This window comes from Mesoplodon mirus (genome assembly GCF_964341445.2).
Source record: "Mesoplodon mirus genome assembly, chromosome: 19".
NCBI classification, from domain to species: Eukaryota; Metazoa; Chordata; class Mammalia; order Artiodactyla; family Ziphiidae; genus Mesoplodon; species Mesoplodon mirus.
The window spans coordinates 61,738,065-61,761,962 of record NC_138995.1 but is presented as its reverse complement, the minus strand read 5'-3'; the positions used below and the strand labels follow the sequence as shown (position 1 = coordinate 61,761,962).

Sequence of the window (23,898 nt, the reverse complement as noted above, 5' to 3'; positions counted from 1 at the left end):
TATAAACTGGTGCAGCCACTATGGAGAACAGTGTGGAGGTTTCTTTTAAAAACTAAAAATAGGGCTTCCCTGGTGGCACAGTGGTTAAGAATCTGCCTGCCAATGCAGGGGACACGGGTTCGATCCCTGGTCCAGGAAGATCCCACAGGCCGTGAAGCAACTAAGCCCACATGCCACAACTACTGAGCCTGCACTCTAGAGCCCGCGAGCCACAACTACTGAAGCCCGCACGCCTAGAGCCCGAGCTGCGCAACAAGAGAAGCCACCGCAATGAGAAGCCCACGCACTGCAATGAAGAGTAGCGCTGCTCGCCTCAACTAAAGTCCGCAGGGAGCAACGAAGACCCAACGCAGCCATAAATAAATAAATAAATTTATTTTAAAAAAAAAGTTACTGTCTTGGGGGGACAAGAGGTGGGGAGGAGCAGAAACGACTCAGAGGTCTGGATGGAGAGGAATGACCAGAAGGTGCTGCTGTGGATAGAAACAAGGAAGTCAGATAGAGGAAGGGTTTGGGAGAAACAAAACCACGTTCCCAGTGCAGGAGGAGTGCAGGAGGCAGGTGGTGGTTCCTCTGTGTGTCAGTTGACAGGATTAGAAATATCTCCCCGAGCCTCCTTCTCCCCTGGGGTCATCTGTTCTGTGACAGCCCCACCGGCTCTGCTAGACAAGCAAGGCAGACAGTGGAGGAGCCCTCAGTGCTTCACCCGCTTCCACCTCACATACAATGAGCCCATCCAACAGCCCTGGCCTGGAGCCCCGCGAACCCATGACCCTGGTCCAGCACCAGTCAAGCTCGGCAGCAGACTCAGGAGGACTGGTTGGTGCAACCCAGCACCTCCTTCCTGGCTCTTCCACCCCAGGGCCTCACTCCCAGCTGAGGAATTTGATTCTCATGGCCCCAACCTGATCTACTGCAGGACCCTCCCCTAAAAATAATTCTTCCAGGGTCTCCACCTGCCTTCAAGTAAATTCCAAGTATCTCCAGCTGACACTCCCTGAGGCTGATGATCAGAAGGGGCTGACCTCTCAGGACCAGCAAAGCTAACTCCTACCTCAAAGCAAGCTCATCCCAGTTAACCACCTCCCCTCCCCAGACGCACACCTGAGTTCTCACCACACTTGGGTCTTCTCAAGGGGTCATCTTTGAGCCAATTATGAAAACCATAGACCCCTTTCCAAACCACCTAGAAGTCTTCCTGATTCATCCCACTCAACTGCGAATGTATTTTGTGGTAGGGTTTGTGGGAGGGTTACATAAGAAAACCTCATAAACCACTTAGATACTGATCCACTCATCACCTAGTGGTCAAATTGGTGCTGGAGCCGTATCACTGTTTAGTACCAACACAGTCCTCCTACAGTCCAATCCCTACGGAGTGGCGACCATCTCAGCACAGCTGTGTGTTCATACCTCCCTTTCCTGAAAATTACCCTCTTGTCTTAAGGATAAAATCCAGGCACACTTGCAGGGTGCACTAGACCCTGTGTGACCAGGGCCCAGCATCCCCTGAACTCCAGTGCTCAGAACAGCTCCGCCTCTTCCCGGCCCAGGGTGCCGGCCCCTCACCACTCCTGTGCTAACCTCTATCAGCCAGGGTCTCTCCTTCTCCAGAAGGTCCCAGCACTCCCATCACAAGGTTGCTGGGCTTCCACCTGTCACTGTGCCTCACTGTTTTTCTCCTTCTGTACAGCTGAACAAAACTAGACCCAAATTATTTATTGTCTAAATATGTATTGTCTGCTGTCATCATCAGAGCTCCGTGAGTCCAGGGAAAGAATCAGTCACCTTCACCAATGAATCTCATGTCTGGATATAGTAACTGCTCAATAAACGTTGGAAGGAAGGAACAAATTTTGCATTTTCAGCGTCTCGGAAAAGGGAAGGGGCTTCTCCAAGGTCACACAGGTTCTATGAAAAGCAAAATCAGAACTGGAACCAAGCAGTGCGCTGGGCGGTGCCAAGCATGTGTCTCTTGCTTCCCCAGTGTTTGGACTGAACAGACCCAAGGGCGCCCCTTCCTCCAGACTCTGACCACCCTCCAAGCTTTTTTCCAGTCACAACCTTGGAATCACCCACTCAGCTCTCCTCGGCCTCCCGGACCAGCCAACACCATTTTCTGAGCTTAGCTCCTTGTTGCCGACCAAGCATGAGCTCCCAGATTCGTCACAATTACTCCGCCAGGTGGAGGCCACCGTCACCCGCCTGGTAACGGGCATCAGCCGCTCTCCCACACCTACCTGTCTCTGCGCTTCTCTTTCGACCCGACGCAGCAGCTCGCGAGGGCGTGAGACATCGTTTCGCGAACTGACCGAGGAGAAGCCGGAGGGCCCGAGCTCACTGGAAAAGGCAAGAGCAGCGCTGTGGCCGCGCCCTCTTCCAGGACGTGCCGAAGCCGTCCCAGGAGCCGTGGGTAAAGCCCAGGACGCCGTGGAAGCCGCCCGGCTGACGGAGAAGAACCTGCGCCAGGCCCTGTGGGTCCGCAGGCCCTCGGTTCTCCCCGCGCAGACTCCACCTCTGGACTTCCTGGAGCCACTTCCTGGATGAGCAGGTGAAGCTCATCAAGAAGACGGGCGGGCTTCCCTGGTGGCGCAGTGGTTGAGAGTCCGCCTGCCAATGCAGGGGACACGGGTTTGAGCCCTGGTCTGGGAGGATCCCACATGCCGCGGAGCGGCTGGGCCCATGTGCTACAACTACTGAAGCCCGCGCGCCTGGAGCCCGTGCTCTGCAACAAGAGAAGCCACCGCAGTGAGAAGCCAGCGCACCACAACAAAGACACAACACAGCCAAAAATAAATAAATTAAAAAAAAATAAAAAAAAAAATAAAAAATAAAAAAAAAAAGAAGATGGGCGACCGCCTGACCAACCTCCGCAGGCTGCTCGGCCCCCAGGCTGGGCTGGGCGAGTGTCTCTTCCAAAGGCTCAGCCCCAGGCACCACTAGGAGCCCCTGGAGCCCAGCGGCCTGTGAGGAGCCCCTCTGGGGTCAGGGCTTCTGCCTGCAGCCTGTCCCTGCAGCCACTGGGCAGCTTGTTAACCGCCCTGGAGCCCTCTCCGAGCCCTGGGCCAAAGGGAAACAATAAAGCTTTCTGCAGCAAAAAAAAAAAAAAAAAAAGAATCGGAGCCCAAACTGGGCTGCTCCTAGGCCCTGCCCTGCATCCTCCACTTCCTGTCCTGGGACGAGTGTCACTGTCTGTCTTTGGGTTTGGCCCGAGAGGCAGAGTGCGTGGGGTCTGGTGAGACCCAGATGTGGTCTGGAAGGTCCCAGAGCCGGCTGTCTCCTGGGCCCCATCCTGCAGGTAGAGCAGCGTGAGGCCCTGGGGGGGCTATTCCTCTTCCTGAGAGGCTGCTATGAAGGACCCGGTGACGTGTAGCACAGAGCCTGCACCTTGTCACCCGCCGCGTGTCTGTCTGTCCTGCTGGCTCGGTGGACTTTGTAAGACACCAGCACAGCTGGGGGCCACGGGAGGCCCAGCCACGACCCCGACCCTCACTGCCCTTCTCTGCCTCGGTGGGCTTTGGGGAAGGGAGGGGGGAAGGGGCCCCGCTCCTCCCAGGTCTGAAGCTGAGAGACCCCAGGTCTAAGGCGGCTCAGGGGCGGCAGAACCTGGTGGGGGAGGGCGGAAGTGCTCAGCCTCAGGTCTGACCCCAGCACTCAGGGCCCAGACCAGGCCTGGAGCATCTATGTGTTCTGGAGGGCGGGCGCTCACAGGGAACTCTCTTCTAGGGCTGTGCCCAGACCCATGGGACCAGGTCCAGGCAGGTGAGCGCCCCCAAGACCTGCTTCAATCCCACAAGCCCCTGGTCATCTGGGGCGAGCACAGCAGGTCTGGGATGATGGTGACCTGTCTGGAAGGGGTCTGGCGGTGACAGCTGGGGAAACTGAGGGGAGAAAGGCACCCCTGACACTTCAGGTCTGATTCCTTTCCAGGAATCCACCTGAAACCCTCCATCTGGGCTGACCTACGCCCCATGGTCACCAAGGGAAGCCCTGCGACCATCTGGTGTCCGGGGTCTCTGAGGGCTGATGTCTACCGTCTGTATAGAGAGAGGCCCTCTGGACTCTGGGAGGCTGAGGCCCCACAGGACTCCAGTAACAAGGCCAGTTTCCCCTTTCAATCCTCAAGCTCAAGCACTGCAGGGCAGTATCAGTGTGTCTATCGCAGCAGGAAAGACAGGTCAGAGTGGAGTGACCCCCTGCTCCTGGTGGGGACAGGTAGGAGGGAGGACCCGGGTCCCCTCCCACTGCGGCGTCGTCCTTACAGGCAGAGGGAGCAGAGTGTGGGCTCAGGGGGACGGACGTCTCCCCTCGCAGCCCACAGGGGTGAAGGTCCCCCTTTAACCCAGCCCCTTCCCCTCCCTCGGGGTGCGCAGAGCCCCTCCTTCTCAGCCCAGCCACGCCCTGTGGTGGCCTCAGGAGGGAGCGTGTCCCTGGCATGCAGCTCACAGTTTGCAGCGGGCACTTTGCACCTGCTGAAGGAGGGAGGTGCTGACCCGCCCGACACCGGACATCGAGGACCCATGGGAGGGGACAGGCCATGTGCCCTGTGGGCCCCCTCAACTCCTCCCGTGGGGGGACCTGCAGACGCTATGATTCTCCCAGCTCCCTCCACGTGTGGTCACACCCCAGTGACCCTCTGCATCGCCAGGTCACAGGTGAGGGCCCCCAGCCCCATCGTTTCCTGGACCCCTGACCTGAGCCTTGTGCCCAGTGAGCCCTGGGGTGATGGAGGGTCAGGGGCAGTGGCCTCCTGGGGCAGAACCACTGGCGGGAGGCCTGGGAGGGACCAGGGAGAACTCTCACTGCAGCCCCAGTGAGCAATGTGGGGTGTGCGTCCCCCTCGGTGCCACTGTCCCTTCTCTGCAGGCATGTACAGGGAGCCCTCCCTCTCAGCCCAGCCGGACTCACTCGTGCTCTGTGGAGACAGCCTGACCCTCCGGTGTCACTCAAAGGCCGGCTCTGGCAGATTTGCTCTGACCAAGGACGAGGAGGTCACACCTCCCCTGTGTCTTGAGGCCCAGCACAGCCCTGACTTCCCCCTGGGCCATGTGAGCCGCACCCATGGGGGCCAGTACAGATGCTACGGTGGACACAGCCTCTTCTAAGTGTGGTCGGCCGCCAGCGCCCCCCTGCACAGCCTGGTCGTGGTGAGGAGCCCCTGTCCTGCCCCATGTCCTGACTGTGTTCTCAGGGTGCTGGGCCCAGAGTCACCCCTGGTGGTGATGGGGTCCTGGGAGGAGTCCTACAGCAGACATTGAGATAGGGCAGTGGTCCACGGAGAGTGAGTGAGAAAAATGGAGCGGGTGCCAGGAGATAAGAGAGACCCACACAGAGGGGCTGAGAGCAGCTGAGAGGGGGTCACAGATAGGGTCCCTGGAGAGAGGATGGTGGTCCCTCAGCTCAGGGTCAAGGGTGTGTAGGGGGTGGCTCTGTACACATCACGACCTTCCTCGCCCCCAGGAAGGTACGGGAAACCCTCCCTCTCAGCCCAGCCGGGACCTTCAGTGCCCTGGGGAGAGAACACGACCCTGCAGTGTGGCTCTGAGGTCTGGTCCGATCCCCTCCATCTGTCCAAGGAGGGGTCACTCACTCCTCCCCAGCACCTTCGTCTGCAGGACACGGCTCCACCCTTTCAGAACAAGTTCACCTTGAGTCCTGTGACCTCAGCCCACAGTGGGATCTACACGTGCTACAGCTCACTGAGCACCTCCCCCTCCCTGAGGTCACAGCCCAGCGACCCCTGGAGCTCTTGCTCTCAGGTGGGGGACCCCAGCCCTGGCCCTGTGTGTCTTCCTGGTCAGTTCAGGGTCCTGTCCCCAGCTCTAGGCTGGGCTGGGAGTGAGGGGGTCACAGAAGGAGGGGAATCAACAGTAAAGGGATGGACAAAGCCAGAGCAACTCCCTTCCCTGCACCATCCTCATCCTCATCCCTGGGGTCCAGACATGTTGCAGGTGATAGAGAAGACTCGGGGCTGACCAGAAGGGGAAAAGACCAGAGCCCCCCCATCTCCATCCTCCTCTGGTCCCCAATCCTCGTAGCCCCTCACCCTGAGAGAACAACACAAGAGCGGGTGGCTAGCAGAGGCCTCAATCCTCACGGGACCAAGATCACAGGCCCTGGCACAGCTTGTGTCCCAGCAGGGCTGGGAGTCGAGCAGAGATGTGGGGAGACCAAAGGGCTCCCGGGGCTGAGGCTGGTGGATGAAGGGTGGGGGATCATGGAGAGGGAGATGTCAGGGCCCATCCTGGGGCAGGAGCAGTGGGCTGTGTGGGGAGAAGCAGCCCCCCGCCCTCCCCTCCTGTCCGGACCCCCAGGAGGCTCTGAGGATCAGCTTCTCCCCCACACAGAGTCAGGCGTGTAGACGGGTGAGTGAGGGTCTCTGTGAGGAGGTGGTGGTGGGAGGAGCTCAGTCTGGTCTTGGCTCAGCCCACTTCCTGAGTTAATGACCTGAGGAAAGTTCTTTCTTCTCACTGGGATCCACTTCCCCGACTGCAAAGGGCAAGAAGTCTGCTCCGACACTGTGCGTGGGGATGGTGTCTGAGCCCTCCTCCTTAAAGCCAGGGGCTTCAGCCCTCCAAGGAGCAGCCGTGGGGTCAGGGAAAGAACAGGGCTTGGAAGTCACACCGCTCTGCTACTTCCCAAGCTTGGGATCTTGGCTGAGTCATGTTCCTCGCAGAGTCCGAGGCTCACCCTGCGTGGAGGAGCCCTCCTGCTTCCTCCCTCAACGGGGAGCCCTCAGCACAGGCCCTGTTTAGAGCTCAGGAAGGCCAGAGCCTCCCGCCTGCCCCTCCCAGACACACACTCCCTTGTCCACACAGGCCCTGTGGGGGGATGCCAGGCCTCTGCAGAGTGGGGACAGATCTGGGCTGGGCTGGCAGAGGAGTAGGGGTTGGGTTTGAGGGACACGTCTCTGCACTGGTGTTCTGCCTGGAGGCGACAGCATTAAAAAATAATTTTAAAAAAATACGAGGGAGCCCACAGTCCTGGGTTCCAACCCCAGCTCTGCCATGTCCAGACTGGGTCACCTGGGGTTTGTGAATTCCCTCTCTGTGCCTCAGTTTCCTCGTCTGTAAAATGGGTGGGGCGGGTTAGAGGAGATGAATGCACAGACCCCAGCACGAGCCTGCACACAGTAGGCGCTCAACTGAATGGCATCTTAGGCTCACTCATGACATCACTGGTGCCCCAGGTCTCAAACGGTACCTGAACGTTCTGATCGGGGTCTCGGTGGCCTTTGTCCTGCTGCTCCTCGTCCTCCTCGTCCTCCTCGTCCGACACCGGGGTCAGAGCAGACGCAGGAAGTCGGGTGAGCAGGGAACGGGGTGACCCAGGCCCCTGCAGGTGCTGGGCTTAGGGCACCAGCCAAAGGGAAACCTAAGAGACGGGTGAAGTCAGGTTAGAAAACCCCTCCAGCATCTCCGAATGAGAAAATCTAAAAAGAAGAGATTAAATATGAGCGTACACGTATTTTAAAGTATTCTTTTGATTTTTTTAAACTTACGAAATGTTTGAAAACACATGCAAGTTTTATATTTTATGGTTTAGATTTTTCTCTTGACTTCTTTATGGAGGTGGGAGGGGATTATAATCTTATCAGTTCGTAGGCCCTCGCAGATCTTACTGTAACCCTAGAGAAGGGTTCTGGGGTGGGTTGGAGGCCGATTCCCAACTTCCTGCAGTGGCCGCAGCATCAGTGCCCGAGGACAGAGGCCGGCAGAAGAGGCAAGACCTCTCCCAGAGACTCCCACCCCGCCCAGCCTGCGTGCAGCTCCCGCACCGCCCCTCACACTCCTCTCCTCCCCCAGCTCCAGCCCAGCTGCGGACGTCGAGGAGAGCTTGTGTTAGGGGAAGAGGGGCCGTCCTGGGGGCAGGAGACAGGGCCAGACAATGTGGGTGGGCAGTGGACACCAGGCAGTGGTTGGAAAGGGTTCTGGGCTTGGGGATGTGAGAGGTCGAATCTGATCCTGTGTGGCCTTGGCCACGTCGCTGACCCTCTCTGGACATCTGCTGTGAGATGTCAGGGAATCTCGGCAAGAGATGGCACCCCCTTCTTCTGTCCCCACCGGATGCTGTCGTGGAAGACACACAGCCAGAGGACGGCAGGCAGCTGGTCAGGTCAGCTCCCCCAATCCTGACCAGGGCACCCGCACCTCCTTGTTCAGACGTCAAATCCAGCTGACACTGAACGCTGACGCCACTCAACTCCTGGCAGCCTCTCCCTTCTGGAAGCACCTGCCCTGTGGGCCTGCTGCAACCCCACACCTGGTCTCCTCTGACCTTCAAGGTGTTGAATGCTCAGGTGGAGCTGGCAGGGCTGAAGGTTAGGGCTAAGAGTCTGTGCCCCCCACAAAGGAGCTAAGTCCAATCCTGGGGCTGCAGAGAGGCCCAGAGGGGATGCCTTCTCAACTCCAGAGGGTTCTAAAATACTCGCTCAGCCCTCGGCTGTTCCGGGTTGGGTGAACCCCAGCAACGTACCTCGGGCGTTGGTTAACTGGGGTGAGGGTCAGCTCCTGCTCACACTCTGGCGAACCCCAGCTCCTCCCAGGCTGCGGTGGGGTCTGACCGTCCCTCCATGGTGACGGCGCCACACCCAATTCCTACCTCCAGTCCTACCCTCTCCCCTGCACCAAATTTACACAACCAGCCACCAGTCACAGGAATTTCCACTTCCTTCACTTCCCTCCTCCCTGAGGCTCCAAGCTACAGGGACTCAAAGAAGGATAAAGATTCAGAGACCAGCCCTCAGTGTCTCCAGCAGAGCCTTGATGACTAAGACCACCAAGGAGTGCCTCCTTTCCTCCCGGAGCCCCAGGCCCCCCGCAACCAACCTCCCTCCCTCTCCCCCACGCCAGGCTGCCGCATCTGAAGCCCCCCAGGATGTGACCTATGCCCAGCTGAACCACTCGACCCTCAGACGGGAGACTGCACCCCCTGCCCCCCAGTCAGGGGAGTCCCCAGAAGAGCCCAGCGTGTATGCTGCTCTCGCCATCCGCTAGCCCAGGAAGGACCCAGACCCCACGCCCCAGGGACCGGATTTCAGGGACCCCCAGGAGCTGCCCCCATAAATGCTTATACTGAACTCCAGCCAGCCTGGAGTCCTGACACGAACCACCAGGAGCTTGAGACCTCCTGGAAGCCAACTGCTTCCACAACTCCATGGTCATCACAGCTGACTTTATGGTCCCTACCAAGGGTCCTGACCTCAAGGACCCTACAGAACCGCCATCAACACCTTGGGGTGAGGGAGGCCTACCACCCAGCCCAAGTAGGCTGCAAGGACTTCGATTCTTCTGCAGGCTTCAGACTTCGCAGAGAACCCTGAGCCCTCACTGTGAAGCTGGCCACTTACATCACAGCCCCAAATCCCCCAGACCAGGACTAGTGTGCCCTGTGGCTGCAGCTGCTCAGAGGCTGCTCAATTCCAAGTGTTCCTCATTTCCTGAGACCAAGCCCCTTCCTTCCCTGCCTGAGGCAGCTTCTCAAACAGAGAAAAGGGAAGCCTGCCTCCCTTGGGACCAAGAATATCATCAGAAACTCCAAATGCAGGGGGAGGGGCAGGGTTCCCCTGCATCCTCTGCCTGGAAATGACTCCTCGCCCCACATGCAAATGGGGGGCTGAGAATTTCCTTCTGGTTTTGTCTCAAAGAACCTTCCTCATAATACTACTGGTCTCCCTGCTGTGATAAGTTATGTGCAGAGATGTTTGTCAGGACACCGCAGCCCAGCCCTAAGGCGAAAAGGACCACCATCTTGCAGGTGGTCCCAAGCACCTGAACAAAGCAGACCAGGGCCCTCTGTGCATGTGTGGAAACCCGCTGAAGGACGCAGCCTGCACTTCCCACTACAGAAGGCCTGTGTTCAGAGCGCGGAGGAAAGAGGCACACCAATAAACACCAGTTCTGAAACGTTGTTTTATTATCTGACTGGAAAACTAGATGCTCCATCAGCCCAGGCGGGATGGGTGGGCTTAATCCTCCTCCTCGTCGTCGCCAGCGCCAGCCCCGCCCTGGCCCTTCTTGGCGTTCTTCCTCTTCACGCGGCCGGGGCGGCCGCCCCCATATGGAGAACGGAGGGAGAAGTCGATGTGCTTCTGGGAGTCCAGGCGGACAATGAAGGATGGGATGTTCACCACCTGCTTGCGGACCCTGGAGGGGGCGGCAGGTGAAGAGGACGGGGAACAGGACGCTGCTCCCCTCTGCCTGTGCTCTGCAGCTGACAGGGCCGGTGCTACAGAGCTGCACTGACTCTGAAGCAATAACCAGGAAGGGCTCCTGATCTTAAGGAACTGCTGTGTGTTCCGGAGAGCTTTCAGGCATCACCTAATTCACACAAATGCATCCACCTTTACATTCACACCTCACAGAAGGGAGAGAGCAATTCAGAAGTAACCCACAGAGACCAGAGTGAATGAGGTGAGGTGGCAACATACAAACCCAAGACCTGCTTTTCAAATACACAACTGTGCCAGACACTTCAAATATTCTCAACTGTGTGTGTCACACACTGAGCTCTATGAGCAGGTGTAGTTTCATTGTCTTCGAAGCAGCAACCCGAAAGGATAGGGGTTGTTTCATTTCAGACAAGCAACGTGAGAGGCTCCTGCCCATGGGTCACAGGGCTAACGAAAGGCTGCGGCAGAAATCCAGTATGCATGTATCCCAACCACTTACTACACAGCTCAACTGGGCCTCATGAACGGGGCCCAATTTACAAAGGGTAAACTGAGTACTCAGATAAAGACCCTTCTGGCCTCTGGTCTTCACTGTGGCAGCTGCCACCATGAGCATCAGACCTTGGCCTGTGGTGAACTCACCAAATTAAGGCCGACAGGAGAGTGCACTGTGATCAGGGCCTGCAGTGGCTTCACAAGGGCCCACTACACAGCCAAAGCCACCCAAGTCAGTTAGCCCCAGTGACTCCTCTCAACCGGACACCGAGGGCTGTTACCTGTCCAGCTACCCGCACGCCTCGTAGAAGCCTTCGCAAGGTGTACGGCTCCAGCCGCAGTGACCCTTGCGCTGGGCTACGGGGGGGATGAGGCTGCCCCCAGCTCCCCCATGAGCTGTTTGTAGGGGGTCAATCTGTACCCTCAAGGGGAGCTCACACCTTCATCACCTCCAAGGGCTGCACAGGAGATAGCGACAGCGGCTTAGTGAGGGCAACCATCAGAGGGGATGGGGTGGGGAAGGCTCAGGGAGCCCAGAGGTGGTACCTGATATGGCGCTGGCGGATCAGCACACGGGCGTGGTGGATGGACTTGGCCAGGCCCAGCTTGAAGACCTGGGTCTGCAGGCGTCTCTCCAAGAAATCCTCAATCTTCAGGCCCAAGATGTAATCCAGTTTCATCTTGCCCTCGTCCAGCACCCCGATACGGACGAGTCGCCGCAGCAGGGCATTGCCTGGTAAGAGGGGAAGGAGGGGAAGGAAGGCCTGCCTCAGCATTCTGGCCGACCTCAGACTTCTGGGTTCAAATCCTCCACCTCCAAATCATGGTGGTGGGACGAAGTAGGAAGTAGAGCTAATTCTGATACAGGACTCAACATGCTACTATGTGAGCCACTGTGACTAACGGAGTCTTCACACTACCCGAAGGCAGGTGGCTACACACAAGTCTGCTCATCTGAAAAAGGAAGAACCTTCCAGAGTTGCTGGGAAGAGTAAATGAGACAACCCCCTTGAAAGGCTTAGCATTCATCTGCAAAAGTCTAAGTGCTGCTGTTCCTAAACTACTCCTCCCATAACACAGCAGAGCAGCTAAGGGCTAATATTCTAGAGTCAAGAAAGCCCTACTAATCAAATGAGGTTAAACCACCTTCCGTATCTATAGTATTGGAACAGTATCAGAACCAATCTTATAGGCCTGAAAAAGACTGGGCATACATTTAAGCTGAGTGCATGTCATCCATTTTATCATTGAGATTGTCTACTAAAAAGATGGTGTGGACCTAACAATGCCTGGCATAAAGTAATCCAGCAGAGGTCAGCTTCTACCTTTTACACAACTCTACTTTCAGGAGGCTTCGCTACTTCTTGTCCATGGGCATCCAAAGCTCCACTCAGGACAGCTCTTGGGATGCTGTGGGCAAAACCTTCCCCCAGGCTCACACTCACTGAGCTCCTTATCATCACACAGGATTATCACTAACACACTGACACTGGGGTAAAAGCACCATTACCACCCATCCCCTCCCTTGCCCCCAGGCAAAGCTTGAAGGAAAGATGGCTCACTGTGATGACAAAGTCTTCCTAGCAGACCAGAATCTAAATGGAGAAACATACTATACATACTACATACCTTTCCCAACACCCCAGGTCATAATATGCACTGAATAAATGCTGAATACAAAACAAGGATATTCTCCCATTTATAACCGCATAAAAGATGAAAAGCCTACACAATGAAAAATATAAGACACTGATGAAAAAAATTAGACACAAACAAATGGAAAGATAGTTAAAATGCCCATACTATCTAAAAGCAATATACAGATTCAATGCAATCCCTATCAAAATTCCAATGCCATTTTTCACAGAAAAAGAAGAATCTAAATTTTTATGGTACCACAAGACCCTGGATAGCTAAAGCCAATCTTAAGAACAAAGCTGTATACATTACAAAGCTATAGGAATCAAAACAGTATGATATTGGCATAAAAAACACATCAAGGGAACAGAATAAACATCCCAGAAATAAACCCACACAAATTAATGGTCAATTTACAACAAGGGAGCCAGGAATTTATAACAGGGAAAGAAAAGTCTCGTCAATAAATGGTGTCGGGAGAACAGGACAGTCACATACAAGAATGAAACTGGACCCCTACCTTATCCTGTACACAAAAATTAACTCAAAATCGGGAATTCCCAGGCAGTCCAGTGGTTAGGACTGGGTGCTTTCACTGGCGTGGCCCAGGTTCCTCAATCCCTGGTTGGGGAACTAAGATCCCGAAAGCTGTGTGGCAGGGGGTGGAAAAAGAAACTCAAAATGGATTAAAGACTTGAATGTAAGACCTGAAACCATGAAACTCCTAGAAGAAAACATAGGCAGTAAGGTCCTTGACATATCTTGGAGATGATTTTTTTGGATTTGACCCTAAAGCAAAGGCTACAAAAGCAAAAATCAACAAGTGGGACCACACCAAAAAAGCTTCTGCACAGCAAAAGAAATTAACGAAATGGAAAGGCAACATACAGAATGAGAGAAAATATTTGCAAATCATGTATCTAATAAGGGGTTAATACCCAAAATATGTAATGAACTCATCCAACTTAAGAGCAGAAATGGACTTCCCTGGTGGTGCAGTGGTTAAGAATCCACCTGCCAATGCAGGGGACACAAGTTCGAGCCCTGGTCCAGGAAGATCCCACATGCCACGGAGCAACTAAGGCTGTGTGCCACAACTACTGAAGCCCAAGTGCCTAGAGCCCATGCTCCACAACAAGAGAGGCCACCGCGATGAGAAGTTTGCGCCCCGCGATGAAGAGTAGCCCCCACTCGCTGCAACTAGAGAAAGCCCACGAGCAGCAATGAAGACCCGACACAACCAAAAATAAATAAAAATAAATAAATCCATAAAAAATTATTTAAAAAAAACCAAAAAACAAACACCTCAATTAAAAAATGGGAAGATGATCTGAATAGACATTTTCCCAAAGACATACAGGTGGCCAAAAAGCACAAGAAAAGGTGCTCAACATCATTAATCCATCAGGAAAATGCAACTCAAACCCACAATGAGACCTTAAAACTTCTCATCACAAGAAAAAGTTTTATAACTATAAAACTATGTGCACCTGAAACTAATATAATAATGAATTATAAATTATACAATTTAAAACACAGACATGATATTCAAATAGTAATATAAAAACATATTCAAAGGTAAACAAAAGTGAGTTTGGGATTATCTACCAGTTTGGACACTTCATGCCTTTTTGTCCTTACATTAGAAAATAGAAACTTGACAATAATTCAACCTGTATTACTTCAAAAATATATTCCATATTTACTATTAAAACACCTACATCCTTAAACAATGGGGAGGGTCATCAATACAGGAAAAACCTTATTTGGTATGAAGACAAAAATAACACCGATAAACTGTGCATCTTCAACAGGATCATGCCCAACTACTAAAAATTGTTACATGGGCTCCATTTGGCCAAAGCATTAACAATCAATCAGTTTTCCTTTTTTTAAGACTAGTTTTATCTATCTGTTTATCTATCTATCCATCTATTTACTTTTATTTGGTTGTGCCAGGTCTTAGTTGAGGCAGGCCAGCTCCTTAGCTGCAGCTCGAGGGCTCCTTAGTTGTGGCATGTGAACTCAGTCGCGGCATGAATGTGGGATCTAGTTCCCTGACCAGGGGTTGAACCCAGGGCCCTGCATTGGGAGCGTGGCGTCTCAACCACTGGAAGCCCCCCAGAATCAGTTTTTAAAATGTAAAAGCCAAACCAATAAATTTTTTAAAAATGTAAGCCAGTGGGCACCTCAGTGGCAAAGGGGCCCTTGTCACTATAGCATGCGGCCAGCCTGTAAATGCCTTAGTTTCTAATGTGAAAAATGGATGTAATACCTGTCCTCCTTAAGCTGGTGTAAGGAAGGAGTTCATACCTGTAACTGACTGAATGAACCAGTAAGTCTTTTTATCAGATGAGACTCTCACACCTCAGTGGGAAAGGCTGCATCTGAAGCAAGGCAAGGCTGTAACAGCGAACAAGAGCTTGCAGGCTCCTCCTCCCCATCCCAGGAATCTAAAGAGCTTCATTCACTAGAAAGTGTACTACCTGATGCCTCCCTCTTGCAACTTCCACTTCCACCCCGGAAAACCAAATAATCCCTGGACACTGGCCTCTCACCCTGCCCTATGCCATCTCTTTGTCACATGACTGCTTATCACCTAAGTTTCTCTGTGATTATCTCTATCTTCAGCAAGTTCCTCAGAACCAGCTGCAGTCTGTCCCCCAGACTCAGGGATAAAGTCCCACCCGATACCAGTGTCTATGGGGGAGATTCCTCAATTATCATGAGACTGCAAAGGAGTTTATGAACTAACAAAAGTTCAAGAATGAAAACCTCTCACATCCTTGGGTATAGGACAGATAAAAGTGATAAATGTGCGGTAGTTAGTTAAACACGCTCCAAGCCTTTCTCAACCTCTAATATGGATGACTACTTATGCTTAACAGCGAGGAGTGTAACAGCACTTCCTTCCTTAGCCACAGTTTGGGAGAAAAATCAGACTAGCAACCCTGATTGAGAATAAAAAGCGAGGTGCCCAAGGAAGCCTGGCGGGTTTCCCAGCCCCTCCTGCTTTTCACCAGAAATCAAGATTTCCCAGGGACAGGCCAAAAGCAAGTTATCAAGATGACACCTAGGCAGTGGCCAATTTTAGAGGCAACTAAAAACAAGTTGTGGACACTTTGAGTAAACGTCATGTTGTGTAAGTTTTATACCAATAAAAACTGTTACAAAAAAAAACAAGAAAAAAAAAACCCAAGATACAGAACCACCTACAGCCAAACTCACATCTGTTAGAATCACAAACTGTATGTATGTATGTATGTGTGTACATGTATCTCCCACACCAGGATACAATGTAAAACACACTAACCAAGTCTATTGATTACTTCTTACACTTAGACACTGTTTCAACTTTTGGTGATGTTCTCTAAGCTTCCCCTGGAATCCTCATTCCATCCCCATTGCTGAACTCACCTGAACTCTGGAGCCTGCCCTCCAGTCCCACCTATGGTGGGAGGCCTCTGACCATTTGCTCATTTGAAGAAGAGTATTATCAGTACCTGCTATGAGGTTACTTGTGCAGATTAAATAATGTACACAAAGAGCTTAGAAAATGGCATTCAGTGAGCCTTATAAAATACCAGCTATTTTAATGCCAATCATTCCTTCCAAAAGCCCTCCATTAACGCCCCATCTCAAAGTAGAAATTTACAACTTTAAGAGTCTAAAAGATGATAAATTCTGTCACGTGTACCTTACCACAATTTTTTTAGTCACTGTAATTACTATGATCTGTACCCTCTCCAGAATCACCTGGAATGTTCTTCCCTGTGATATCCACAGGTCCTCTCCTGTTCAGACCTCGAGTAAATGTCCTCGACCACGTTAAAGCAGGCAAATGCACACAGTAAAGCTCCCTCCCTGCTAGAACCAACCAACATTTCAGAAGTTTCAGTCTATTCCCACCCCCAGTGAACAAGACACATAAGCAGTACTGTTTTGCTACACTGTGTACAGCTACAGCCAGGCGGCCAAGCTTGCTGAGCACTTAGTTCTAATCAAGCGGAAACTGAAGCCCAATGTTTCCCATACACACCTTCAAACAGACGCCGCGGGTCTTTCTCATCCAGCGTCAGCAGCTCCCGGGCAGCCTTGCGGATCTTGGCCAGGGTAAACTTGACCCTCCAGACCTCACGTTTGTTCCGGAGCCCATACTCGCCTGCAAAGAATGGACGAACAAGTTCAGTCCCACGGACTAGTGAAAAGGATTGGTGGTTTCGGGGTACAGAAAATCTAAACAACGAACGATCCCGAATTCGGGGAAGAGGGAGGGGGACACACCGGAGGGATTCCAGCAGAATGAGCACGTGGGCGGCCTCACCCACGTGTTAGCTTCCCCGGCCCGGGAAGCAGAAACCTTGCATTAGTCACTCACCGATCAGCTTCAGCTCTTGGTCGAGGCGGGACTTCTCGAAAGGTCTCCGCGGGGTCACATACGTTTTGCGACAAACCCAGCTCCGGGCCACCGGCATGCTGGCTCTACTTGCCCGTCTGTGCGGAAAGAAGAGTGGACAGTGAGGACTCGGAGCAGCGCTTGCGCAGTCCCACAACGCAGCTAGAACCTCGCGGCGCCCCGGGAAAATATCGCGAGAACGTCCCTCAAGCTTTTATAACCGATACCATTCCCACTACTCTTCAACCACCTTCATCTCACCTGCACCTTCTTTAGCGAACTCATTAAAGCTCGGATGGTCCGCAAGACCCTACAACCCACACCCAGAATAAAAAGCACAGCAGTACGCCTTTCCTACTCACCCCCTCCGGTAACCGAGAAAAAGGCGCACGCGTCCCCCGGCCGCGCTCTTATAGCAGCGCCGCCGACTTGTGACGTCAGCACGCGCAGCGCCCGCCTGCACCAATCAGAAAAGACGTTGGCGGGCGGAAAAGCAATGGAGACGAGAGGTTGGGCCAGAGCGGCGTGCTCAGTTGGGAGGACCCCGTCTCTAGCTGGCAAGGTGTCGGAGCATCGTCCGGTGAGAAGTGAGGACTCCTCTCCGCCCTCGGTGGTTACTTAAGTGCCGTCAGCTGGCCTCTGAGTCGCGGTATAAAGTTGGAGTATTCACCGCCACCACCACTAGACTTCAGCCGGCTCCGTCTCTGTGAAAAGATCCCCAGACGGTTGGAGCTGTGCGAAATGAAAGCTCCTTCCAGAAGATAATGTTATATCCATGAATAATCAAAAAAATCATTTTTCATATCAGAATGTCAACCCGAAGCACAGCCAGAAGCCAGTCTGCCCTTTTGAACCCTAAAACAAATCCTCTACTCGTGAAGCTTTGAGCCTTAGGGGAACAGGGGAAAAAAAATAATAAAGTAGATCATTTCAGAGTGGTGCTCCGAAGAAAATAAATTACTGATAATGACGGAGGGAAAATGGTACTCCAGATAGGATGGTCAGGGAAGCCTCTTTAAGAAGGTGACTGACTTTTTTTTTAACTTGAGACCCAATGATTAAAAGGCTTTGTGCCTGTTTATCAAAGACAGCAGTTTACATCCTGAGGTTTTCCTTTGGGTTTCCAGAACAGGGAAAATGTTCTGACACCTCTTGTTATAAACCTGGAGGAATTTATACATTGTTTTTTGATCTCCTCGGCCAACATCTTCCTCTCAGACAGGATTATTTCCTCTAGTCCTTTTCTCTCTGGGATAATCCCATTCACACCAATGACTTTCTTTATCGCTGTTAGATAATATTTAATAAGCACTCTAAATGTGCTAGGCCTTGGGCTAAACACCTTATGGGTTTTTTTTTGGTTTTTTGTTTTTGTTTGTTTTTGTTTTGTTTTGTTTTTAATTCGTGTGACCCATGATTTCCATCACTAAAAATAGTAACAGGTGACATTCTGGAATATTTACTATGTATCAGGCCCTGTTCTCAGAACTTTACATATGTTAATTTACTTAATACATATTTAAGGAGGACTCTCAGAGAAGTTGCCCTCCCTCATAGTAATAGTTTTATAGATGCTTGCTTAAGGGGCACTAATACTATTATCCTATTTTATAGAGGCAGATACTGAGGCACCAAAAAGTGGTTACAGAACTTATCCAAGACTGCACAAAGTGGAAATAAATTAAGACTGACCGGATGAGAACAAGCAAAGGCTATCTATTCAGCGTAAGGGAGTCAGTCACCATCACTCATGTTTTGGCAGAGACTCAAAGGCAGGCAGAGGTGTGGGAAAGATATATAGCAGAAAAAAGGAAAGGCTTCAGGTGTCCCAGATTGGAGGCTGTCGTCATGGAGAAGCTAGACGTGGGCAGACTAGAAGTTAGGTACCCTATGCAATTGGTTGGGGTACATATTTGGCTTTCTTTTCTTGGTCCTAAATTGGAAGTGGGGACAAAAATGAGTAGAGTTGTGAATTACTAATCAAGTCCTGGCCCTTTTGGACCTATTGTTGTAGGGGTTATTATTTGGTTCCTTGGATTGTTACTTCCTACAAGCCTGCCTTATAGTAGGCTGGCTTACTGAGCTGTTTTTGTTTGTTTATTGAAGTATAGTTGATTTACAATATTGTGTTAGTTTCACTTGTACAGCAAAGTGATTGAGTTATAAATATATATATTTTTCAGATTCTTTTCCATTATAGGTTATTACAAGATATTGAATATATTTCCCTGTGCTATACAGTAAATCCTTGTTTTTTATCTATTTTACATATAGTAGTGTGTATATGTTAATCCCAAACTCCTAATTTATCATTCCTCCCCCACATTGTCCCCTTTGGTGACCGTAAGTTTGTTTTCTGTGTCTGTGAATCTGTTTCTGTTTTGCAAATAAGTTCATTTGTATCATTTTTTTAGATTCCACATATAAGTGATATCATAGAATACTTGTCTTTCTCTGTCTGACTTACTTCACTTAGTATGAAAATCTCTATGTCTATGTTGCTGCAAATGGCAATATTTCATTTTTTTATGGCTGAGTAACATTCCATTGTATATATACACCACATCTTTATCCATTCATCTGTTGATGGACATTTAGGTTGCTTCCATGTCCTGGCTATTGTAAATAGTGCTGCAAGGGATATTGGGGTGCGTGCATCTTTTCGAAGTATGGTTTTCCCTGGATATATGCCCAGGAGTGGGATTGCTGGATCATATGATAATTCTATTTTTAGTTTTTGAAGGAACCTCCATACTGTTCTTCATAGTGGCTGCACCAATTTACATTCCCACCAAGAGTGTAGGAGGGTTCCCTTTTCTTCACACCCTCTCCAGCATGTATTATTTGTAGACTTTTTGATGATGGCCATTCTGACCAGTGCTGAGCTGTTTATTATAGATAAGTGGTCTGGTTTTCTGGGCAGGCTGCTGCAGGCTGTGGATCAGAGTTCTGTTTTCATATATGATCTGTCCGTTGTCTGTTTGTATATTCAGTCTCACAGCAACTAGAAGTCAGGCCCGCATTGCAGCTGGGACAGTCTGGCTCCATAGCCCATGCTCTTCACTGCTGTTTTATACAGCTGCTGTCCAGCGGACTCGGAAGTCAGTATTCCCTCCTCAGAGCAACAGTCCCACTCAGTCCTTTCCTTTATGACATCACCCTGCTCTATCCACATGCTTGGGTTCAAATTCAGCAATCCTCAATTACTAGCTCTAATACCTCAGACAAGTTTCTCAATCATTCTGTGCCTCAGCTTCCTCATCTATAAAATGGGGGTGACGACCACACCCACCTCATAGGGTTATCGTAAGGATGAAATGATGCAATCTATGCAAATTGCTTAGGATAGTGCTTGGCACCGAGAAAGCACTCAGCGTTAGCTACCATTATCATTATTATTCTCTCATTGTATTTCTGTATCTGTCAAACTACCTTGTTCTTTTTTGTTTTCTTGTTTACAAGTTAGCTCCCAGACAAAAAAGTTATAGGAGGGCAGGCACTTCCCTGGTAGTGCAGTGGTTAAGACTCCACACTCCCAATGCAGGGGGCCTGGGTTTGATACCTGGTCAGGGAACTAGATCCCACATGCATGACGCAACTAAGAGTTCGCATGCCACAACTAAGGAGCCCACCCAATGCAACCAAATAAATAATAAAAAAAATTTTTTTTAATAATTTTTTTAAAGTCTATAGGAGGGCAGAGACCTCATCTTTCCTGTTTATCAGTGTCTTAGCACAGGCTTAACATATAAGCTGACAGTCAAAACATTGTTAAATGTATGAATAACTTAACTATACTTTCATCATTGGTGTTTCAGAGTTTCCAACGACCCCCTCCTCAGGTTCAATTCATTTGCTAGAGCAGCTTACAGAACTGAGAAACATCTTACTTACTAAAATTAGAGGTTTATTATGAAAGGATATAACCCAGGAACATCCAGAAGGAAGAGATGCACAGGGCAATGTATAGGGAAAGGGTGATGACCTTCCCCACTCATCATTGCTTTAATTTGCATTTCCTTGATGACAGATGATGTGGAACATCTTTTCACGTGCATATTGGCATCTTTTTATATTCTTTGGTGAGGTATCTGTTAAGGTCTCTGGTCCATTTTTTTAATCAGGTTGTTTTCTTATTGTTGACTTTTAAGAGTTCTTTGTATATTTTGGATAACAATCCTGTATCAGATGTGTCTTTTGCAATATTTTCTCACAGAAGTTTTTAATTTTAACAAAGTCCAGCATATCTATTTTTTCTTTCACAGATCATGCCTTTTAGTGCCATATCTAAAATGTCATCGATGGTACTTCCCTGGTGGCACAGTGGTAAAGAATCTGCCTGCCAATGCAGGGGACACCGGTTCCAGCCCTGGTCTGGGAAGATCCCACATGCTGCGGAGCAACTAAGCCCTTGTGCCACAACTACCGAGCCTGTGCTCTAGAACCTGTGAGCCACAACTACTGAGCCTGCATGCCACAACTACTGAAGCCCCCCCGCCTAGAGCTCGTCTCTGCAACGAGAAGCCACCGCAATGAGAAGCCCGCTCGCCGCAACTAGAGAAAGCCCATACGCAGCAACGAAGACCCAACGCAGCCAAAAATAAAAATAAATGTATAAAAAAAGTAATAAATAAATAAAGTAAAATGTCATCGCCATACCCAAGGTCATCTAGGTTTTCTCCTATGTTATCTACCAGGAGTTCTATAGTTTTGCATTTTTACATTTAGGTCGATGATCCATTCTGAGTTAATTTTTGTAAAGGGTGTAAAGACTGTATCTGGATTTTTTCTTTTTTGCATGTGGAGGCCCTCAGAATAGTTTTTAATGAGGAACTTCTGAGAGGGAAGACTCAGGACGCAGGTACTTAGTCATCAAAGTACCTTGTTGTAGAGAGAAGAGAGGTATTGGAGAAATTACAAAACAGGCAAAAGTATAGAGTGTTAGCCAGGCAGGAGTTAGTATACTAGTTTAAATTAATCTAAGCTTAGGGAATTCCCTAGAGGTCCAGTGGTTAAAACTCTGTGCTTCCACTGCAGGGGGTGCGGGTTCTATCCCTGTTTGGGGAACTAAGATCCCACATGCCACATGGTGTGGCCAAAAAAATAAATAAATAATCTAAGGCTGCAGGACATCAAGAGTCTATCAAGTTCATTCACCAAATAGGGCAAGAAAGAAAGAAGAAATTGGGGGGGGGTAGAAATTGAGAACCAGAGGTGGAGATTTTCAGCCCCAGAATTTTCACCATGTGACTGTATTACAGTAACGAAATCTATGTGACCAAACAAAGCTACACATTTAAAAAATCAAGATATAGGAACTTCCCTGGTGGTGCAGTGGTTAAGAATCCGCCTGCCAATGCAGGGGACACGGGTTTGAGCCCTGGTCTGGGAAGATCCCACATGCCGCGGAGCAACTAAACCCATGCGTCACAACTACTGAAGCCCGCGCCCCTAGAGCCCGCACTCCACAATAAGAGAAGCCACTGCAATGAGAAGCCCACGCACCGCAACGAAGAGTAGCCCCCGCTCTCCGCAACTAGAGAAAAGCCCACGCACAGCAACAAAGACCCAATGCAGCCAAACATAAATAAATAAATTTATTAAAAAAAAAAAAAAAAAGACTTTGCCTTCCAATGCAGGGGGCACGGGTTTGATCCCTGGTTGGGGAGCTAAGATCCCACATGACTCACGGCCAAAAAACCAACACATAAAACAGAAGCAGTATTATAGCAAATTTAATAAAGACTTTAAAAATGGTTCCCCTGGTCCAGGAACTAAGATCCCACATGCTGTGGGGCTAACTAAACCCGTGTGCCGCAACTACTGAGTCCATGGGCCACCACTAGAGGGCCAGAGCGCCGCAACTACAGAGCCCCTGCGCTCTGGAGCCCACGTGCCACAACAAAAGGATCCCGCATGCCGCAACGAAGACCCAACGCAACCAAAAATAAATAAATATTAAAGATAATGTTTTAAAAAATTGTTTTAAATAAATAAAAATGGTCCACGTCTAGAAAGTCTAAAAAAAAATCAATGTATAAATATTGGAAGCTGGTACTGGTAACGTTCTAGTGATTTCTTAAGCAGAATGGCGCTATATAGATCGTTTTGCAAATGCATATTTCATACGTATGTGTTTTAGCTTTTGTAAAAAACTGTGGAATAGGGCTTCCCTGGTGGCGCAGTGGTTGAGAGTCCGCCTGCCGATTCAGGGGACACGGGTTCTTGCCCCGGTCTGGGAGGATCCCACATGCCGCGGAGCGGCTGGGCCCGTGAGCCATGGCCGCTGAGCCTGTGCGTCCGGAGCCTGTGCTCCACAACGGGAGAGGCCACAACAGTGAGAGGCCTGCGTACTGCCAAAAAAAAAAAAAAAAAATTGTGGAATAGAACATACACTTAAAGGAGGATCTAGAATACAAATGTATGGTATAAAAAGTAACTCTCGGGCCTCCCTGGTGGCGCAGTGGTTGAGAGTCCGCCTGCCGATGCAGGGGATACGGGTTCGTGCCCCGGTCTGGGAGGATCCCATATGCCGCGGAGCGGCTGGGCCCGTGAGCCGTGGCCGCTGGGCCTGCGCATCCGGAGCCTGTGCTCCGCAGCGGGAGAGGCCGCAGCAGTGAGAGGCCCGCATACCGCAAAAAAAAAAAAAAAAAAAAAAAAAAAAAAAAAAAAAAAAAAAAAAAGTAACTCTCGGGGCTTCCCTGGTGGCGCAGTGGTTGAGAGTCCGCCTGCCGATGCAGGGGACACGGGTTCGTGCCCCAGTCTGGGAAGATCCCACATGCCGTGGAGCGGCTGGGCCCATGAGCCATGGCCGCTGAGCCTACACGTCCGGAGTCTGTGCTCCGCAACGGGAGAGGCCACAACAGTGAGAGGGCCACGTATCGCAAAAAAAAAAAAAAAAAGTAATTCTCCAAACACCTGAATAAACACCACCCAAGGCAAAAAAAGACCACCCCTGACGTTCCCTTCCCTACCCCAAATGGCTATCCTAAAACTGCAACACTCGCTTCCTTCTTTTCTTCATGTGTTATTTTTATTTATGCCTTTGTATGCATCTGAAATGTCTTGTAAAAATGTTTTCAAAAGGAAGTTTAGTGCAGTGGAAGAGCTCAAAATTCGGTGTCACAAAGACCAGGTCTGGGAATTCCCTGGCGGTCCAGTAGTTAGGACTCTGCGCTTTCACTGCTGAGGGCCCAGG

The 23,898-nt window shown here is 50.6% G+C and overlaps 1 protein-coding gene and 1 pseudogene across 3 annotated transcripts; one reads left to right on the top strand and one right to left on the bottom strand.

Annotated features, from left to right (window-relative positions):
* The first annotated feature begins 768 nt into the window (after positions 1-768).
* LOC309794825 (leukocyte immunoglobulin-like receptor subfamily B member 2) lies at positions 769-8,996 on the top strand (annotated as a pseudogene). The gene is made up of 10 exons: positions 769-819; positions 2,185-2,478; positions 4,374-4,655; positions 4,867-5,147; positions 5,461-5,464; positions 5,616-5,759; positions 7,190-7,306; positions 7,806-7,840; positions 8,213-8,320; positions 8,853-8,996. The product of its transcript is annotated as a leukocyte immunoglobulin-like receptor subfamily B member 2 (transcript).
* Positions 8,997-9,897: 901 nt separating this feature from the next.
* On the bottom strand, positions 9,898-16,833 carry RPS9 (ribosomal protein S9). 2 transcript variants are annotated; one of them, XM_082606210.1, is made up of 4 exons: positions 16,683-16,832; positions 16,344-16,466; positions 11,213-11,399; positions 9,898-10,145 (listed from the first exon to the last, which is right to left on the bottom strand). In XM_082606210.1, the coding sequence occupies exons 1-4, from the start codon at positions 16,777-16,779 to the stop codon at positions 9,968-9,970; spliced, it is 585 nt and encodes a 194-aa protein (XP_082462336.1). In that variant the 5' UTR covers positions 16,780-16,832; the 3' UTR covers positions 9,898-9,967. The 2 variants fall into 2 exon arrangements, with proteins under 2 accessions (XP_082462336.1, XP_082462337.1); XM_082606211.1 differs by lacking the exon at positions 9,898-10,145 and adding an exon at positions 10,157-11,124 and having other exon boundaries at positions 16,683-16,833.
* Positions 16,834-23,898: the final 7,065 nt, after the last annotated feature.